This window comes from Tympanuchus pallidicinctus, unplaced genomic scaffold (genome assembly GCF_026119805.1).
Source record: "Tympanuchus pallidicinctus isolate F22 unplaced genomic scaffold, pur_lepc_1.0 scaffold1, whole genome shotgun sequence".
Classification (NCBI taxonomy): Eukaryota; Metazoa; Chordata; class Aves; order Galliformes; family Phasianidae; genus Tympanuchus; species Tympanuchus pallidicinctus.
The window spans coordinates 105,123,638-105,144,255 of NW_026294618.1; the positions used below are offsets into that span (position 1 = coordinate 105,123,638).

A 20,618-nucleotide genomic window follows, 5' to 3' on the forward strand; every position below is an offset into this window, starting at 1 on the left:
CGGAGAGCAGCCCAGCTCGTGCACTGCCACAGCATCCTCGGTGTGGGGACGGATGCTCCACAATAGGTGGTGATGGATGACCCTGAACAAGATAGCACGGGTAAACGGAGCGATTTCAGAGCAGGTGCTGCCATTCTATGAAATTGGCAGCAGCCTCCTGAATTTCAGATAAATGGGCCTCTCTGATTATCACTAATTCTTTGCTCCGTGCACAACAACTGCCACGGATGGCTGCTGAAAACAGGACGTGAGCAGAGGTGGAACAGATGCTGAGCAGCACCCCATCACTCGCCCATGCTCTGGAGGAGGACATTCGGCACGTGCCTCATGATTACAAAGCTCAGTTCTGCTTTGTCACAACTCCCCGGTCCACAATTCGTTGGACGGAATGACTGAAATCAGTGCTCTGAGACGACGTGAGGCAACGGGCATCAGCGCTGCTCCGTGCCCTCGTGCGATGAGGTGGGGGGAAAAGTGCTTGCTGCCCATCCCCTCCAACAAGCGCCCATCCCGAGCGGGGGGTCCTTCAGGCGAGGAGCAGAGCCTGGTGCGTGGCGAGGGGTTCCCTGGAGGGTGCAGGGTGTCAGCTGGGAGCCTTGCTGAGCGCGCTGGCGGAGCGGCGGAGCCTCCCGCAGGCTTTGGTGCCGGCGCTGCGCGGCGCTGAGGTCAGCTCTGCTGGCTCTGCTCCTGCGGGGACGGCGAGGTCGGCGCTGGTGCTGGCGGTGAGGCAGCCTGGAAGAGACAGCGGGCAGGGGAAGGCGGGCTGAGGACAGGGACAAGCAGTGCGTGTCCGCATCCCAACAGCCGCTCTGCAGATACAGAACCTCAGGTCTTTCTGACTACTGCAAGTGGACCCCCATCAGGAACCGTGCTCACGGGCTTCCTTCTCCGGCACCTCCCCAAAGGCGGTTATGGCTGCAGGTCGGGGCTAATGGCTTGTCTGAATGAGAACAGCTGAGGGGACAGCTATTAACTGTAGGGCAGTGAATAAAGCTGGAGTGTGTGCAGCTCCTGCCTGGCTGTGGTGCAGACGCGCTCGGGGAATACCGACGCATGCTGCAACACAGCGCTGCTCTTGCTGCTGGGGTTTCCACCCATCCCAAGGCGTTTCTCGGTGTCAGTGTTATTTCATTAGCTCCCCTGGGCTGCAGTATTTTTAAATCTTGTTGTAACTAAGTCTCTGTGTGTTTTTTTTCCTGGAGGGAGAGGTACAGTGCTGTGCCCCGGTGCTTGCAAGCCTGGAGCAGTGCTTGGAGCCCAACCTAATGGCTGCGGCCGAGCACCTCTGCGCTCCGATGGCCGTGTGCCGCGGCACAAACCTACTTCCAGCTCAGCAGTGGGCTGTGCCTCCTGCTGCCTGCTCCCAGCCGGGCTTTCTGGCTGTGTTGTCCCCAGTACAGTGGGACAACCTGCATGAATCTTGGGACTGCTCAGAGCTTGGAAATTCAATGTCCAGCACAGGCTGAGCCTCATTTTGCTTCCTCACTAAAAGGATTAAATCTTGGGGCCCTGCTCTATGTAACTGTGGGTATTTTGGCGAATAGGCACTGAACCCTGCAATGCTGAGGTCCAAAGCCCACTCTGCTCCTTTGAAATCCCATAGCTGGTTTACAACCTGGAGTCGGCATTTCAAATGGAACCTTTCAGTCCCAGATTTATATTTCAAGACAACTGACTGAAAGGGAAATACCGCATTAAAAAGGAAAAAAAAAAAAGGTGAAAAACATGACTTAATGTGCAAAGGCATTCTCTGTGAAAAATGTGGAGCTGTCAGTTCAGGATTCAAAAGAAAACCTGCGGTGTTGTTCACAGCGCGGGGAGGAGGGGGTGCGAGGGAGGTGTCACACTTTACATTCCTGCAGTCAAGCGGCATGGCAGATGGTCAAAATAATACAGTTTCCCCCAAAAGGACGAGCTGCAGCAATATTCATGCACGCTCCCCACAATGCCTCGCTGTGAGTGAAAGGCTGCAGGCAGGATGTGGGTCAGGAGCTCCCGTCCCCACGTCCCACAGCCCCACGTCCATCCTGCAGCCGCGCAGCCCCGCACATTCCTGCAGTCCCAGCCTTCCCCCAGCGAGTCCTGAGCTGCGCGTGCGGCCCCTGGCTGTGATTGATAGGGAGACAGCAGCTGCAGAGTGAGCGAGAGTTAGCCACAAAAGATAAAGGCTTTCATACAAATATTATAATTCCACTTGCAAGCCGTCTGGCACAAACTCTAATTGCTTCGCCTCCTCACAGGGGAAGCCTGCAAGTTTGTTCGGAGGGCGAGGTGCTGCTAAGGGCCTTTTTTGGAGGATTCACCCTTTTATTTTTTGGCCCTTCTGAGGCTGTGCTTGCTCCAGAGGGTACACAGGCAGTATGGAATTAGGAGTTGTAAGAAGCAACAAGCAGCTTTGCTGGCTGTTAGCTAAAATGGATTTCCTTTTGGCTCGCAGGTGGGTCACCGGAGGGCTCGAGCCCTTCCAAATTCACAACTCAAGCAAGCAGGGGGGTCTCAAAGCAGGAGGAGCCAGGTGAGATGTGCAGCCCAGCCTTAGTGAGAGGCAGAGACAAAGCCCAAACCCAAGGGCAGAGCACCAGGAGGAGGAGGTGGAAGAGAAGGACGAGAGCGTTAGCGATGGAGCGCGACGCATGGCCTGCGGGAAGCACGGCTCTTACCTGCGGCAATTAGCGTAACGAGACCGTTACACACTCTAATCTAAAGGGAGAGAACACAAAATGGTATCAATACAGGAGCAGCGTACCCACGGTGCACATGGGGCCAGGAGCCAACTGGGGGGACATGGGGACAGAGGGTGACCGAGGTGTGCTGCTGGTCAGGGGTGGGGAGGAAATGGTGCCCAAAGCGAGTCCTCTTCAGCTTCTGCCAAACGTGCAGATGTGGCAGCCTGGGCATTCAGCCTCCTCTCATTTCAACAACACTGCTGGCAGGTAAAATCTGAAATCGGGTAAGGCTTCTTGGAGGGCTGAACTGCTGTTACACTGTGGCCAGGTTAAAAAATCACAGCGTGAACAACATACATACCACTGGGCCATGTAAGTGAAAAGTAACTTCTATGTACAAACCCATCCCCTGCACACACACACCGTGCCCACAAATGGGTGATGGCATCCCTCTGCAAAGACAGAATACCACCAGACAGAGTGTTTCTCTTTGATGAGAATACGCTGCCAACAGACACACAGCTCACATCCTGCAAAACGCAGAGTGTCTGAGCTGCCACAGGAGCAGCAGTGGTGTGGAGTTCCCCTCCCTGCAGCCTGGGTGACAGCATGTGAGAAGGAGGGAAGGAGTGCACCATGTGGGGTGGATTTCCCCCTCGTGTCTTGCTGACAGGCACCTCTGGGGAGAAACAGTACTTGTGAGGGCTTTGCAGAAGCCCCCAACATTAGGTCAGGTTGGTCCAACAGGAAATTTCACTGGGAATCTTTTGATTCTCTGCTGTCAAGCAGCATCCATGGCCAGGAGAGCATTTCACCCAAAGGAAGGAAGATGCTTCAGTGTGTGTAGGCTGCAGAGGTGTGGAACATGTTTTGTTAGAGCACACAAGAAGCCATTTACAAGTGGCCAAACAGGGAACGGTCCAATCCATACGTGGAAGTCTGCAACTGGAGACGATGGGAGGCAAGATCTCAGCATTTCAGCATCCTCTGTGACTTCTTGATTTCAGCCCTGCCTCCTTTGCTCAATTTCAGGCAGCACGCTCGTGTTGCTGGAACTCAACGCCTGGCACATGCCATGTTTGCTGTAAGCAGTATCACGGCACAGCTATTTGCTTTCAGATGTGTATTTCCAAATATTCAGCTCTAAAAATATTCCCTAAAATGATGCACAAGCGTTAGAGAGAACTCAGAAAGACTTTTATTCTGCCCAGCAGGCAGAACTGCCTCAACATCCTACAGATCTTCAGGCAAAATGCAAAGACAAGGAATGAAAAAAACAGCAGAGCCCAATGTGGTCAGAAAGAGTCGCCGCTCAACCAGCTTCCAAAATAACCCCACTATGTGCCTGGTTGCATGCTCAGAGTCACCCTACTGGGTTTTCTTTTGCCTCTGTCAAAAATGTGTTTTCTGACCACGTTTGGAATATTCCTGTTGTTTTAAAGAGGGAAACTTAAAGCTCCGCACTGAGCAAAAAGCATTAAAAAACAAATCTTTTTCTTGTTGTATTCTCGTGTGTTTTCTGCAAGAATTTTGTGCCTATAAAAGCCCAGAGACAAAAGGGAAGCATGTGTTGAGTTAGGAGAGGACAAACTGAGGGTTAAGCATTGTATAGGAATGTGAGTAAGGACAGGACAAGATATGGGTTAAGCACTGTATAGGAATGTGAGTAAGGAGAGGACAAGATAAGGGTTAACTATGGTATAGGAGGTTAACTATGGTATAGGAATGCAGGTAAGCAGGATGTGAGGCCAAATAAGAAAAGAACATCACGAAACTCAACTGTAAACTTGAAGAAACATTACACAAGGAACGGGTCAGGATGGGATTACTTCTGTTAAGACAGTGAGCCTTCATCCCCTGACCACCAGAAGGAGACCCCACTGCCCACGGCGCACGTGCAGGATTGATTCAGCTGGCACTGTGTGCATGTGGTGTGAGTGAGACGTGGCTGAGACACGGAGTGAAAGAGGAGTCCTGAGCTGTGGTTCCGTGCTCCCACCAGGGAAACGGCCAGGGATGGACAAAGCAACAAGTTGTTCTTTGTGTCATCTGTCCGTCCATACGTGTTTTTGTGTTTGTATGAAGCTTACAGATTAGGATAGCGATGGGAGTTTACAAATTGGGAAGAGGGGTCTGAGGAAAGGTGTGCATTCCACCTGGAAAATGAGTGTTGCCCCATTTATATCATTTGCCATCCAGTGTGTGAAGAAATATATCGGGGTTGGTGGTGTCGTTTGCGTCCAGAAATTTTAGAGTGGGGAAATTTTAGAGTATGAAGAATTACCTGTGGAAACCTTAGGGCAACAACAAACCAGTGAGACAACATTATGGGAGGCTCACAGGGAAAGGAAATACCTACAAGAACATCCCTCGGATGTGCTCTGGTACACTGGTGAAATACTGCAGGGGGTCCTGGGGGCACTCTAAGCAAGAAAACTGATAAAATATTGTATTCAATGGTGGTTATTGTATAAATTGGATGATGGGGAAAAGTGGCCCCTGAACGGGACATTGAAGTACAATATCATTTGCAACTGATGCTATTTTTAAGGTAAATGGGATGAGGCAGCATACGCTGATATGTTCTTTACCCTCAGGAACCATCCTGAGTGGCAAAGAGAATGTGGGATGGGGGCACCACGAGATCCTCTAGTGTCAGCATTAGAAAAGGATCAGCGGGCAGCAGGAAGCGGAGGGATAAAACGCTGTTGCTCCGCATGCAGTGTAGGACAGCAGTGTACTAGACTAACTGAAGTTAAGACTTCTGCTCATTTACTGGACCATTATCAGGAGCCAGGGCAGGGAGTCCTACCACTGGACAAAGGGAGCCCTCCAAAAGGGAAGACTCTTCCCCCAGAACCCTCCCGGACTCCCCTATAGCCACTAGAACTAGGAGGCAACAAAGTGTTCTTGTAGCCCCCCTGAGGGAGGCGGTGGGACCGGATGGGACACGTGTCTTAATAAAGGTCTCATCCCTTCTTTTGATCTGGAAACCTGGAAACAGGTGGCTAAGGAATTCCAAGTGACCCGGTGGGAGTAACATGGCATTTTCAGTATTTGATTAGGCAGCACAATCCCGACTGGAGTGATATCCAGTTATTACCAGACTCCATGACGGAGATGGAAAAGTGTCTAATTTTGAGAACAGCCCAGAATCTGGCTGAGGATAATTTGCAGGGTGGAAACGCGGACATAAAAGATCACTTCCATCTTCAGGACCTTCATTGGGACCCAGGTAGAGGAGCAGAACGAGATCTTTTAGAAGCCTACTGAGGATGGGTGGTAAAAGGAATGGAAAGGGCTATTCCTAAAGCAACCAATTGGTCTGCCTTACACGCTATAAGGCAGGGTCCAAAAGAAACCTCCTCAGAATTCCTGGACCGAGGCCCTTACCTTATGGCCAGAATAGTACAACATGTGAGCACGTTACTGGGGGTTGACTGGCAATTACATACACCTTATCGACCTCAGTCAAGCGGACAAGCAGAGAAAATGAATCATTTGTTAAAATTACAGATGGTGATGGCCAGGAGGCACAAACACCCTGGCCCCAAGCGCTGCCTTTGGCTTTATTAAGGATTCAAACAAAACCTGAACCAAAGAAGGACTAAGTCCATTTGAGATCCTTTATGGGAGACCTCACCCGATACAAAAAGGAACTTCAGCACAAACAGGGGAGGAACTTTTGAGCAGATATGTAATTAAGTTGTGAAAGCAATTAAAGGATATTGAGCAGGTGGTGTTTAATAGCAGGGCACGAGGCCTGGATGGTCCGGTACATAACGTATTGCCTGGAGGTTATGTGTATGTCCAATCCCTCTCAGATTCTCCTCTAGAACCAAGGTGGGAAGGACCTTATGAAGTACTCCTAACCACGCACAGGGCAGCCCAGGTGGAAGGATTGATACCATGGATACACCACACCTGCCTGAAGAAGACTGTCCGACCGCAATGTGAGGGAGAAAGGACCCTCCAACTTACAATTAAGAAGAATGTACAAACCATGCGTTGTAATTAACCTTATAAGATTTGCTTTAGCCTGGGAAGATAATAGCTACCTAAATGTTACTTGGGCAGTAGCCCAAAATTTTAACCTAACAAACTGTTGGATGTGTATGGTCCTCCCCAGAGGGGGGGGGTGCCAGTCTACGGGTTAGAAGCGTTTAATTGGACAATTCCAAATTGGGTGGAGCATGGGGAATGTAAGTATGGAATGGAGGATTAATTACAAAAGGGCCCGAGGTTCGATCTGTTGATTATTAGTTCTTCTAAGTCTATCTTTGTGGATAGGGAAAATGATAGCGAAATTAGTGTGAAAGTTGGGTGGTGAAACTTAACAGGTATAGGATGCAGTTGGGAATTCGGGGACAGTATCAGGACTCAACAAGTCTACAAGGTGGAAGCAGGGCATAGGGCGTGATTCTAGAGCAAGCGAAAATTCATCATGGCCTATATAAGAATGTACTTGGGATTGTGGGAATGGGAACATCTTCTACCCAACAAGAGGGTAGGTCTAATCCATGCAGCTTACCTTACGGATGCTGGTGGTTATGTGGGGATGGGCAGGCACGAAAGGCACTGCCTGCAAATTGGATGGGAACATGCACTGTGGGATACGTGGTACCTCAGACCACGGTGCATGAGGAAATACCACGGGGACTCTTGAGAACCCCCTGGAGACGGGTGAGAAGAGTACTAAATCCCTTGGTGGAAAAACCTACCGGTTTCCACAGCTTTGTGAGATGGCTCATCCCATCTCTTGGAGCAAGTGAGCTGGAGAAAGCGATCGTTCATATTTCAGCCACTCTAGAGATAATATAGAGAACGCTCGCGTGGATGCAACCAACGCATTACAAGTTGAGATTTCAATGCTCAGTTAGGTTGTATTACAAAATAGAATGGCGTTGGATCTCCTAACAGCCAAAGAGGGATGGGTTTGTGTGATAACTAATCAGAGCTGTTGTGCTTACGTAGACAAGACAAAAGGATAGAGACTGATCTACAGGCAATATGGGAACACACTAAATTACTGCATCAGGTAACGATGGATGACACCTCATTCGGATTCACAGAACTGTGGGAAAACTTAGCAGCGGGTTACCTAATTTTGAATGGCTAAAGCAACTCTCTGTGGCTTATATTATTATAATCATCTTGCTCATTTTAATGTATACTGCAATGAGTTGTGTACTATGAATATGCAAAACTTCTGGGGATAGTTATGAGGAATAGAAAAAGCACAAGCTAAGGTAGAAAGTAGGAAGTGGAAGTCATTTCAAAACTTCCCTTTTCTTGAATGAAGTAATCTAGCAAAAGAAATTGCTAGGTTCAAGAAAAAGGGGGGATTGAGTTAGGAGAGGACAAACTGAGGGTTAACCATTGTATGTATAGGAATGTGAAAAAGGAGAGGACAAGGTAAGGGTTAAGCATTGTACAGGAATGTGAGTAAGGACAGGACAAGATAAGAGTTAACTACTGTATAGGAATGTGAGTAAGGTCGGGACAAGATAAGAGTTAACTATGGTATAGGAATGCAGGTAAGCAGGATGTGAGGCCAGATAAAAAAAGAACATCACGAAACTCAATTGTAAACTTGAAGAAACATTACACAAGGAACGGGTCAGGATGGGATTACTTCTGTTAAGACAATGAGTCTTCATCCTCTGACCACCAGAAGGAGACCCCACTGCCCACGGCGCACGTGCAAGAGAGAGGGACCATATGCTGATGGGCTCTCACAAATGTAATGAATACGGATACGAATTCTGGGAAGATCACTGATTATGTAGGTGAGCCTATATCTGAACCAAGCTTTTGCCTACGTTGGGCAAGATAGGCGGAATATCCCCCTTGCACCCGGTGCCTGCGCAGCACTGATTGAAACATACCTGCTTCATAATCAAGCTTTGGGTTGTGGAGTCTGATTCCACGAGTCAGAATGAAAAAAACAGCAGAGCCCAATGTGGTCAGAAAGAGTCGCCGCTCAACCAGCTTCCAAAACAACCCCACTATGTGCCTGGTTGCATGCTCAGAGTCACCCTACTGGGTTCTCTTTTGCCTCTGTCAAAAATGTTTTTCTGACCACATTTGGAATATTCCTGTTGTTTTAAAGTGTGAAACTTAAAGCTCCGCACTGAGCAAAAAGCATTAAAAAACAAATCTTTTTCTTGTTGTATTCTCGTGTGTTTTCTGCAAGAATTTTGTGCCTATAAAAGCCCAGAGACAAAAGGGAAGCATGTGTCACTTTCTCAACAAAAAGGCTGCAAAATCTCAGTTTTATGTAAATAAGCACACGCTGCTCCCAGGGCTTTAAAACCGGGGAATGCTGAAAACGTCTATAGTTCCTCAACTCAAGTGTTGCTCCTGGGCAATGCTATAATATTCATTAAAGAACCCATTTATCAACAGATACCACATGTCAGAGTTTTCCAGCACGGCTTCCTGACACTGCTCTGAAAATGATGCTTAAAAGACAAAACCTGAAATGGAAAGCGATAATCCGGGATTCTTTTGCCTGCTGTTTGGCCCCACAATAGTGATTAGCAACTAAAAAAGTAAAGATTTACACTATATCCTTTCTGATAACGTCGAGCGTTATGCTTTATTTTCCAAATCATTAGCATGCACAAGAATGACCTCATGGTGAACAGATGCACTTGGATATGGCAGTGATTAGATCAGTCCTCTCAGCAGTCAAGTGTGCCCATTTCAATTAACCCTTTGAAGCACCAACTGCAAGCCCACGGTGCTGAAAAGCAGGGCTGGAGGTTCTCTCCGAAGCAGAAATCTGCCCCTGTATGAGGGTTTCTCTGGTCAAAGGGCTATTTCTTTTCCCTTCCAGTAAGTCCACCTATTCCCATTTTCTAAGAGTTAACACAGTTCTGGATCCCGGTCTCGAATGAACAAAGCCACTGCTTTTTAGCCACCAGAGGTAATTGAAGTTGGAACGTTTTGTATCTGTTTGCACCTGTTCAGTTTTTATCCCTTTTTAAAGCATACGCAAGCATTTCATTGAATAATTGTTTTCCTTTTTTTTTTTGGCTGAGGGAGCAAGAACAGAAAAAGATAGCAGCTTAAAAACCCATCCTTTAAAAGGAGAAAAATCTGCAGAGGGAAAGGATAAGAATAATTCAGCAGTGTTGGATTACTGAGGATTTCCTGGGCTGCCTCTCATACCCAGCCTAATTAAAATACAGCATGTAATGTACCAGTTTAACAACAAAGGACGGTATTCTCATCTTTTGTTCCTAATCTGCACATCCCCTAAATGAGTTCAGGGACGCCCGTTCTGCCCACCAGCCTGCATGTGCAGCGCCTAAGAAGGACTGGGCTATCTGTGATACGTAGAGGGACTTTAAGGCTCTGTTCCTGCAAACAGCACAGGAGCTGTTTTCGTGTGTACAGCCAAGCACCTGCAGGATTATGTGTGATATGGGAGGCTAAGCAAAGGCGTGTTTTAAGAAGCCCGCGTCCCGTCTGAACCTTGGGGAGGCATCCCTGGAGACAGCCTCAGGAAACAGAAAAACAGCTCAGCCAAGGAACGCTGCAAAAACACGGCTTATTAGCAGCCATCTATTCAGTTCATAGAATCGCTTTGGTTTCCTTCTTGTACTGCACTGACTGCTTAAACCGATCTTAATTTTAATAAATGTGTACTTGCGACCCTTTTTATCACACAGGAGTGCAGGCAGTGATGGCAGGATTAGAAAGAAGTGGCACTCAGAATGAGATCAGAGAAGAAATAACCTTAAAATTGACCCGAAAAGTTTAAAAGCTAAGCAGGGCTGGCAGTTTCAGCTGGGAGAAAGAGAGCAAACTCTGTCCTGTGCCAGCACCATACATGCACTTCTCCACCAGCCACTTCTTCCCTCTTCCCTCACTTCACTTGCACAGCAATTCCCCTCGGCCATCCCATCAGCACATTGCTTTGCAGCCCTGTCTGATCACTGACGGGTGAGTTGGCTGCAAATGTATCCAGACTTCACCTGGGTTGCTTCTGGATTTCAAAGGAAAGATACTGTGGTTTAAGGAAAGATCAAAGCATGCCTCATCCTCTGCTAGACAGTGTCAGCCTTGTGCGTGGAGCTTGGAGTGGGAAACAAAGCAGAAATACTCAGTATTACGGGGTGCTGCTGGGCTCTGTTCTTGGTGTTTCCCAGCTCTGAGAGCTCCAGGGCCACACAGTCAGCAGGCTACAGGTTACCCTGCCTCTGGATGCTGGTGGTACATTTGTTAGCACCCACCAAGGAAAACACGCCCAGCTGGGTGTCCTGCCATGGGGTGCCCCTGCTGCCTCCAGGCTGATTGAATGTGTCACGGTCAGTGCTTGGTGTAACAGTGCATCTTCAGGGCAGCTACCAGCACAACTCTTAGTGATACTCAACTAAACACGCATGTAAGGAGCAGACAACTTGGGCAGACTCCTTCAAAGAGAGCACACCCAGAGGCATGGATTCACATCCTTGCCAGGACTCGTCCCATTACAAAAACCCTATTTTCACACACCAGCGGGGCTATTCTGGACTCATTCTTGCCCCACAGTCACTTACAGAGCCCATAAGAGAGGAACACCCGATTGCTGTGTGAAGCTTCCCGCTCGGTCCCTGGCTGCAGCCTGGGCTGCGACTCTTTATCCTTGCCCATCACTGGCCAAGAAGGAATTAGGACCGATAACCCGGGACCAGGTGGAGGTTTTGATCCCAGAAATCACAACCAGACTCCAGCTTCTCCAATGGGAAGGAAGCCCCAACATTTGGAGCCTGAATATCAGGACCCGACAGTGGCAGGATCAAAAAGCATAAACTCCTGACATCATAAACTGACGTTCCAGTACCAATTATCTAACGGTGTTCTGAGGAATGTAAGCGGACATCAGCAAAGTAATTCTGCATCCATCACCTAATTCAGAAAGCGTGACTACTGCATTATCAAATGAATCTGTCCTTGCCTGCCCAACTAAATTTCACCAGAGAAAGATCTGTAAGAGTGCTGTAAGAGAAAGTGAGAAACAGATACAACCATGCGCAGAGCACCTAACATATACTGAGGAATCTACTTCTTTTCCTGATGCATCAACAGACAAATGATTCAAAGTGCTAACAACACTGGGCACGAAATCTACATTTCTATTGAAATTGATAATTTCTTTTTGTCTCAGACTTTTGGCAGAGCGTATAAAAGAATTTAATTCACAGCTGTTCTACTTTTTAATGTAGAAAACATTAATCAAAGCTTTAAGTTATAAGCTTTTCTAATGTTGTTTAGTATTCCAGTTCAGCAAAGATCAATAGAGGCCATTCCTGTGTTTCTTGACGCCTCTCCAGGAAGCAGAGGCGCGATTATGTAAATAGCACTGGCTCCCCTTTACTTCTGCCAGCTTGCTTATCTCCAAAGCCTTCTGCCTGCTGCTACTGGCGACCAATGCAAGGACATGCATATACCTCTTATCTCCCAACAAAGCTCTGAAAACGCACGGATTGGAGCCAGTAATGTTAAACAATGATGCACGGCTGATTTTATTGGTAACTGATTTATTTTAGGAAATCTAATTTCTTCCTTCGATTTTTTTTTTTCCAGTTTAGATGGGAGATATTTGCTAACAAGTCAGGCGAGAGAGAAATAGAGCAGATGTTCTCCAACATTTATACAGGTCTGAAATAATCTATTAAACAACCCGAAAGTGTACTGGGAAATAATTAGCAAGTGCCAGTTTCACCCAAGGAGTGTAAAAAGAGGATTAAGGAATCTTTGTTCAAGAATCCAACGGGCAGTGACCATACACTTCTTGAGGTTGGAAAAGCAAATCTTGAGGGCACTGGAAATCTGCATTTTAGAAGCAGTGTTTCCTTTGAAGACGCATTTATTTAAACTTACTTAAAACAGCGAAGTTTGGCTCTTTTGGACTTTGGATGCTACCTTAAGACCTCAATGGGACACGTAAGGAATAAATTCACACAGGCATTAAATGCTCATCTTTCAATGGAGCTGATGAATGGTCGCCAGCATAAAGGTGTGTACACACACACATGCGGAATTACCCACACCTAACATATTAAAAGGAAAGAACTGAACAGGTTCCAGGCCAGGTGCTGGAAGAAAGCCTGCAATTTGCTCATACGTACCGAAGGCAAATGCTAGCGTTCCGCACACGGCTGTGATTTTCCAACGGAACACCATTCTTACATTTCTTTTTCATTAATCCCTGACCCTGGTATCTCAGCAGCATAATCCCCATTTAGCATTAGTAGCAACGGCTTCTACTGCGAGGAACTATTTTTCGATAAGTAAGCACCGATTCAGGCACAGCTTTTGAACAGCATATTCCCAGCTCAGCAAGAAACCCGCACTCCTGAATGAACCGGAGCACATTACTGAGAGAAAGTTCATTAACCTTGCTAGATTCGAGGGTTAACAGGATAGCTGAAGAAAGGAACAGAGTGAATAGCTCTGATGCAAAACAAATTAAAATGAATGTCATCATTCCTTTTGATATTCATTAGTTGATTCAGGGGAAGAATGGTCTTCTTAAATTTGCAAGCATTTATCTACAAAAAACAGGTGTACATCTGCTGCTCAAGTGCTTCTTAGTGCGAAAGAGAAGAATAACGTGCAGAGACTCACCAGTTCCACCCAGGGAGTAGCTGGGAGAGGGAGAAAAGACCTGAGCGGCAAAATCCTCAAATGTCATTACTTCTTTGTGGTTCTGGATTATTGCTTCAAGATACAGAGCTCTTTCCTCGTAGCTGCAACAGCCAGGTTAAGGAACTGTGTGCACAGAATAAAATGCTGTTACGTGACGTGCAAACCCACTGAAACACTAACAAAGCCACACGCTGGCGTAGGGGACCCGAGCTGCACAACACTGCTCAACGCTGCTAAACACGAGCAGCCTCCTTGCTTGAAATTACAGACGATGCTTTAGCTTCATCAGTGGAAAGGAGCGACTTGGTAGATCCGGTGGGATGCTGCAGTTACCAAAGGGTAAAACCTCAGCTTCCCCAGTGCAGGCTTTTTGAAACCACAACCCAACTTTAAGAGAAATTAGCTGTACTGGAAGTTTGTATTCCTGTTAAAATAACCCTGTCAGACTAGAAAAAATGATTAGATAGGAGGAAAGCTGCAGGATAGAAGAGAAAAAAAAACCCATGTTTACTCGATCATTATGCGTTTTAAAAGAAATTAACAGTAAGTGACACAAATCCCCAGGGCGCGAAGTTGATATTTAATGCAGATGTAGTATTATGTATCCTAAATGAATGACACGGATTGGAAAAAAAAACACAACACACACACAAAAACTTGCACACGTTATTGTCTGCATAATGCAGACAACAAAGCAATCTAAAATCAAGACTATTGCCTTTTAATTAAAACTCGGCAACCTGGAACACAGCATTCAAATGTGTAATCAAAAACCAGTCACCAATAAAACTTACAAGCGTAACAAGCTGAAGCAACTTTCCAGCTGTCTTAATAGGACCCCTGCTTGCGGCAGCTTTTCAGAGCGGAGAAAGCAAATCTTTTCCTTTTGTGTGCAGCTTCTGTTTTCTCAGAAGGTGAATCATACACTTCCAATAACGGGATAACGCCTGAAACAAACCTACAATGGGCTGAAGAACCTCACGTATGACTTTATGAATTAGCGCTCGCAGGCGCCCGTATGACATCTCATTCTCCATTTCCTCATTTAAAACAAAAGTTTTCAGATGCCCATTGTGTTTCTGTTGTGTGGAAACGCATTACGAGTTTGCAGGGCTGCAACGGGGGAGAAAAGGGCAATTTAAATTGAGAAATTAGGAGCGTACAGTGGAACGCCAGCGACAACATAATGCAGGTGAGGGTATTTAGAAGTGAAAAGCATTACTAATTAATACTGAAGTGCCCTTTGCGACTTTCATTATGTTAACAAAAATGCTTTGAAATGGCTTTAAAAAAAATAAAATCGGAGCACTTAAAAATGGGAGGCGGTGGCCGTAGTGTTGTGCCTCGCTGGGGGCAGCAATGGCGTGCCAGTTGCTAGAGCTGCTGCGACGGCAAGAAAAGGAAACAACGGCAGCGCCGGCCCTCATGCTAGTGGAGAAGGGCAGATACGCGATAAATCTTCTTACAAACTTCCCGTGGAAGCCCGGAGAAAGAGAATCAATAGATGCCGTTTCAGAGCGTGCACCTGCTGACAGCGTTATTTGTTTAGCGGTGCTCCCTTTTCTCCCCTAAGCCCAGGAGAACGCATTCCTGATAGCGCAAGCATTAGCCCGCCTGCATTCGGGGCTGCCTCCCTATTATGGGCTGAACTCCTGATGACTCTTGTTAATGAATAGGCTGCCAAACTTCCTCGGAGAGGAGGCACACGCCTGGGCCCTATTCTAAAGGGACTGACGGATGCCATTCACTTCTCATTACGAAGATGCTTATTCCGCGGCGCGCTCGGCTGTTGCCAGGGCCGTGCGGCGCACGCTCGGGCTGTCAGCGGGACGCGCGGGCCGCACGGCCGTCTGGCCAGCAGCCCCTCCGCCGCGGAGCTGGCACGTGCGGGCGCAGCGGGGAGGGAGCGAGGCGTGACAAATCGCTGAAAGGCTCCGGCCAAACCGACGGCTGCCGGCCACCTGAGCCCGCCGCCCCGCCGTCCGCAACGCCCGGCCTGCCGTGCGCCCTGCGGCCTGCTCCGGGCCGTGCTTCCAGCCGGGAGGGAGGACGGGAAGGCTCTGCGCTGCGCCTAATGACGTCCCGCTGCCTAACCAAAGGCCTCGCGCGTCCAGCACACAAGCCGGCAATGCGCCGGACGACTGCTGACACAACGCGACTCTGTACCAGTTTCCCTGAACGTCGTGCAGAAAAACAGAGGGGTGAGGTTTCGGCGAGGCCAGGGGCATGTCTCTTAGAGCCCTTACAAAACAAAGCACCGCAGCCGTTCAGATGGGCAACCGCAAGGGAAGCACTCAAACTCACCGCTGGGAGCTGGGTACCACCAGCACCCACGGCTGCACCCACCAGCACCCAAGGCAAGCATCAGCATGGCACAGGCCTGCTACCCCTCATCACCATCCCTCACAGCTCAGCATCCTCCAGGTGACCAACCAGGACAGCAGCCAGCTCTAGTTTTACCTAGCTTCAGTTTTCATTAGGGACATAAACAAGCTCTGAAAGGAAAACTGCTACTTCACTGTTGCAGTGTCATTACACTAGGTGGCTGTCAGATACACTCCATCCTTTGGAGCTCCACTGTACCTGGAAATTCCTTGTTAAGTGCTGGAATAGGCTCCCCAGGGAGGTGGCTGTGTCACCATTGCTGGATGTGTTTAAAACCATTTGGATGTGGTGCTCAGGGAAGGATTTAGCAGACAGTCATTAAGAGTTAGGGTAGTTTGGTTACCTTGCTTGATGATCTTTAAGGTCTTTTCCAACCTGAGCAATTCTATGATTCTAGGATTGTAACGCATTATGGGAATCCAAAAGAACAGAGAACATCCAAAGACCGCCAGTACAAGGTGGATGAGGAGAAGAAGGCTTGGAGATCAGCATTTTGTGGCTGTTTGTATCACAGCAGTCTGAAACAGTCTCTAAAACATCACTCTCGAGAAGCTTCCTCTCCATCACCATGTAAGCCTGACTCCCTTGTGGTAATTGCTAGCACAGTGCTGTTAAGATTGCAGCCACTGCACTTTTGTTGCACCTTCACCCTGAAGGACCAGGGATCTGATTTTACTTACTTAAACATGCTGGAAGATTAAGCCGGATCTGTTTAACGCGAAATTCATGTCACAGCTGTGCATGAGCACATGACGTAAAGCTGCCCTCCAACATGAAGCCCGGCCATATCATTCAGACGAAACCAATACTTGCACAGTGCTGTATAAACTACTATTTACTAAAAAAATGTTTTGCATGTATCAGCAACCCAGCCTTCACAGCTCATTGCTATGCCACGGGTTGAGCGGGGCCCAGAGAAAGCCTAAAGTGCCTGGCTGGCGGTGCTGCAAAAGCCTCAAGGCCAGACTGCTGAAGTGAAGCATGCAAATCATTTCTGGGGATGGCCTGGCTGCAGAGATGGGTTATGATCTTGAACCCTACACCGCTGAAGGAGCTGGACAGCTGGCTTCCCTGATTAACTAAGCCCCCATTTATCTGAAGGTTTTGGGTGTCCCTTGAGATCTCCAGATAAATGGGGTTATACCAGACATTCAAAGAAGCTGATCAAAAGCAGCCTCTTTTAATATGTATGGCAATTTGACCCATCTCTTACACGATTGCATTATTTTACATTTTACTTCTACCACGACAAACTCCAGAGCAAAATGCTTTTAATAGGCATAAACTCTTCCATTTATTTATATTCATACACTGAATGACACAGAGCCACAAGAAGGCACACATGGCCATCAATATATATGAATGTGTGACAGCAGGAATTTATCTCCAATTAGAATATGGCAAATCTCAGTATTTGACCATTATGAGTTTTTATAAATATTTTATAACTCGATCAGTTATTTCAACCGTTCAGCCGTACAACAAGCTGTGTGACAGGAGAACCTCCAAAGTCCTTGTTGTCTATGTTCTGTAGATGAACAGAGCCAATTTGAGGTCCAGATGTGTCCAATGTCTCTGTCTCTGGACACACAAGCCATGTTGTATCATAAAGGCGCATTTAGAAACAAGGAATGCAGAAAATAATTACTCAAACAGATCTAGAAAATGCAAAAACCTAAACTCTGTGCTGACCTTAAGGAAAAATATCAGGTATTGATCACTACTGGCAGCAGTGGCCAGCGATTCCTTCTTTGCACTATTTTTGGAGAACAAAATCATCTTGGTAACATTCTCATATTGCTAATATATGAGAACAATCACGCATTTTGTTGACATAGCACTCTTTTCATGGAAACAAAAGCCAAAATGCCCAGTGGGTTCTAACAGGCAAAGTGAGAACTGCCGGGCGACCCTCCACAGCTTACTGTTTTGTGGTGTGCCAGTGCCAAGGGGCTCCATCCCACACCAGGACCCAACGGCTGGGCTGCACAAGGAGCACATGCTGACACGACTGTTCCTCTGGCTCCAGAGGGATTGTTAATGCCAACTATTGGCATGAACTGATTGCAATTCCCATCTGTGATGCAAATCCTACCCCGAGAAGGGCTTTCAGGGCATCTGGCCAGTGGAGAAGCTGGAAATATAGAAGCAGACAGCTCTTTCCAGCCCATCAAGACTATATGCATGACCACACGTCAATTCCTAATTCCAACCACACAGGGAGACTTGAAGGAAAGAGAAATTCTTGGAATGTCTTCTTAAATGCAAGAAGTACATTGCTCATATCTCCCCAGGGGCTTCCAGCTTCACGGATGCTCATACAGGTGACTACACAGGCATTGTGCAGGCAACCTGAGAAAATCCATTCTGCAAATAGTTTGCTAAGGCTGAGGAAGGTGCTGGGGCAAGCTCCTGTTTTACTGTCCCTTCTTTTCAGTACCAGAGAACTATGGATAAGTAATTTCTCACCGTCACTTTTATTTCAATATCCTCTTAATTTGCACCATGAGAACCAAATATGGTTTCATAAAAAGGTTTTCTTCCTGCTACAATGACAGCAGTTTGATAAACAAGCACCAATATAAATGTTTGGGACTTACCAAGGCAAAATAGAAGAGGGGCCATAAAATTGAAGCTAACAAATGTGGCGGTAAGATGACCTTTATATGCCTAATTGTCCTCGCAGCTCTGGATACTACAGAACTACCATGCTTTTAAAGTGCTGTGATGGGTAATTGCAGTGTGAAACTCAATACTCTTCAGTCACTTACAGGCTACTGGCTGTCACCACTGCATAAATTTAACTGAAAACTTTTGGGGGATTTTTAGTAACATATATCCTTCACTGAACAGGTGCAATTAAAATATACCTGTCAGCAACTGTAGATTTCCTTTTTCTTTTTTTTTTCCTAACCGAAGTAGCTAAGATTAAAGCTAATTAGAGAGTGATGCACTTTCAAAAACTGTTAGCGTAACATGGGGGACCATCAGGAGAGGCTGCCTCTATGGAACTGTCCAACTCGAAGCAACAGCTGCGAGTGAGTTGGCCCCGTGCCCCACGCCAGCCCTGAGGATGTGGGGACTTACAAAGCATGGATGGAGCCTTCAACCACAGTACAGAACAACAAATTACCTGCAGCTGCTTGGTCGCACAGCAGACTTCCACAGCACTTCCAAAATGTGCTGACACATTTGTTTCCCCAAAGATGATCCCTACTTTCCAAGCGAAGGTGAAACTGAACAACGCCAAAGCTATGTTTCACATTGCTTGACACCAGCTCCTTGGAAATGGAGTCATGTCGCAGCAAAAGCTGAGGGCAGCGCGCTGCCCAACTTGTGCTGTGAGCTTCAGGCCTGGGATGTCAGTGATCTGTGGCACATTAGTCATGGCAAGTGCTGCAGGGGAGACTTTTGCATTTATTATGAATAAGGCGGAAAACAAGCTTTCGTCTTAATTTACTACTACTCTTCCTCACAGCAAGCCCCTGGGAGCAGATACATCTTGCCATTATAGACCAATCATGTAATGGTAGGAGGGAATAAGCAATGGGTTGCTTTCCCAGTATGACACAATTCTATACTTAAACTCATGCTTATCCGTATCTTAAGCTTCATTTATGCTAATGTAATAATGTAACTTGTAATGATGTCCTATCAGGTATTCTGTTTGTAGAATACCTGCTCTGTTGAAAGCAATTGTTAGACATGCACGCTTTCTCCTTTATCAGCTTTGCTTTAATTCACATCATTCTTAAGACAGAAGAAAGGCAATCCTGCAGCAATGCACAAAACAGAGGCAAACTACCAAACACAAGTGGTGAGTTTTGTATTGCACACTCAGCAACCTGCATAGCCAAAGTCCACTTAGCAGCTGTGTTCCAGGCCCCACCATACTGGTTAGAATGACTGCAATATTTCAGTTGATTAAAATGATGCCACAACTGCCTGTATCAGTTACTGCAGCAGAAGGCCTAACTGCAGAGCACACAAAGATTTAACCACTAAGGTGCTCTCTCTGAAAGACACCCATCCTGCCAGGGCTGAGATGAGCTCCGACACGCAAGTTTATGGCCAACCCATCAGTGAGGCATGATTCCTCAATACATTTTCTCCGGAAGCAGCCATATAGTTCCCCATCCCATTCTAAGAGATACCTCACAAGATTGAAAGCTACCTTCTCCATGCCTCCAAGCAGGGAGATGCAAAGGTTCTCTCTTCTGAGGGTTCTGCGTGAGCTATCATCCAGCCACTTCCTCTGGCATGGAACTGGAGAAATAAGCTGGCAATAGTAAGGATGTGAGAGGCACAGAGAGCACAGAAAACCTGTTCAGGAGATAAACCTCCAGAGGAGTCTCGCAGGGAGCAGAACCCAGCTTTTTGGTCAGTTTTGCCATTTGGGGAAGGCCTTCCCTTTGCCCATGCAGCTTTACAGTACAGGTCTAGAAGGAAAACTGCCCAGTGGCTGCAGAGGACAAATCCCTAGCTTGGATTTGCACAGAGATCATTATAACACAGTGGCTGTCCCACTTTATCAGTGTATGTACAGCTGCCGATGCTCGTGTCCTGCAATTATCTGTCTTGTTCCACAAACCGGGTGATCATCAAGGGAGAAATAACTGCAGGAAAGGTCACATGTTACTGAGCAATGCTTCCCCTGTGCTTTGTTGCAGTCTTAATTTTATTCAAACACTAACAAAATGCACCTATTTCAGTAACTCTGCTAATGAGCTGCTCGTTTTGGGTAGAAAAAGAGCAAAGGTACAAAGGTTCAATTATTTGTCATTTCCTTATGCCTTCCAGTTCCTTCAAATTGGCTGCTTGAACACACAGACACAATATACTACCTTCGGTCTACTGCTGTTAAGTGCATACCAGCAATACTACTCCCTTCTCTTGTTATTAGCATCTGTGTTACAGCAGACACAC

At 47.0% G+C, this 20,618-nt stretch overlaps 1 protein-coding gene across 3 annotated transcripts in view; it reads right to left on the bottom strand.

Moving 5' to 3' along the window:
- Positions 1-471: 471 nt before the first annotated feature.
- The window catches only part of RALGAPA2 (Ral GTPase activating protein catalytic subunit alpha 2), a 118,366-nt gene continuing 98,219 nt past the window's right edge, over positions 472-20,618 (bottom strand). For 2 of the 3 annotated variants that reach the window (XM_052701116.1, XM_052701106.1), the window contains 2 exons: positions 13,287-13,408; positions 472-732 (listed from right to left, as the gene is read on the bottom strand). In XM_052701116.1, coding sequence (XP_052557076.1) covers positions 584-732; positions 13,287-13,408 — 271 coding nt within the window. In that variant the 3' untranslated portion in view covers positions 472-583. Of the gene's footprint in view, positions 733-2,660; positions 2,701-13,286; positions 13,409-20,618 lie in introns of all 3 variants that reach the window. The other variant, XM_052701120.1, reaches the window with a different exon arrangement.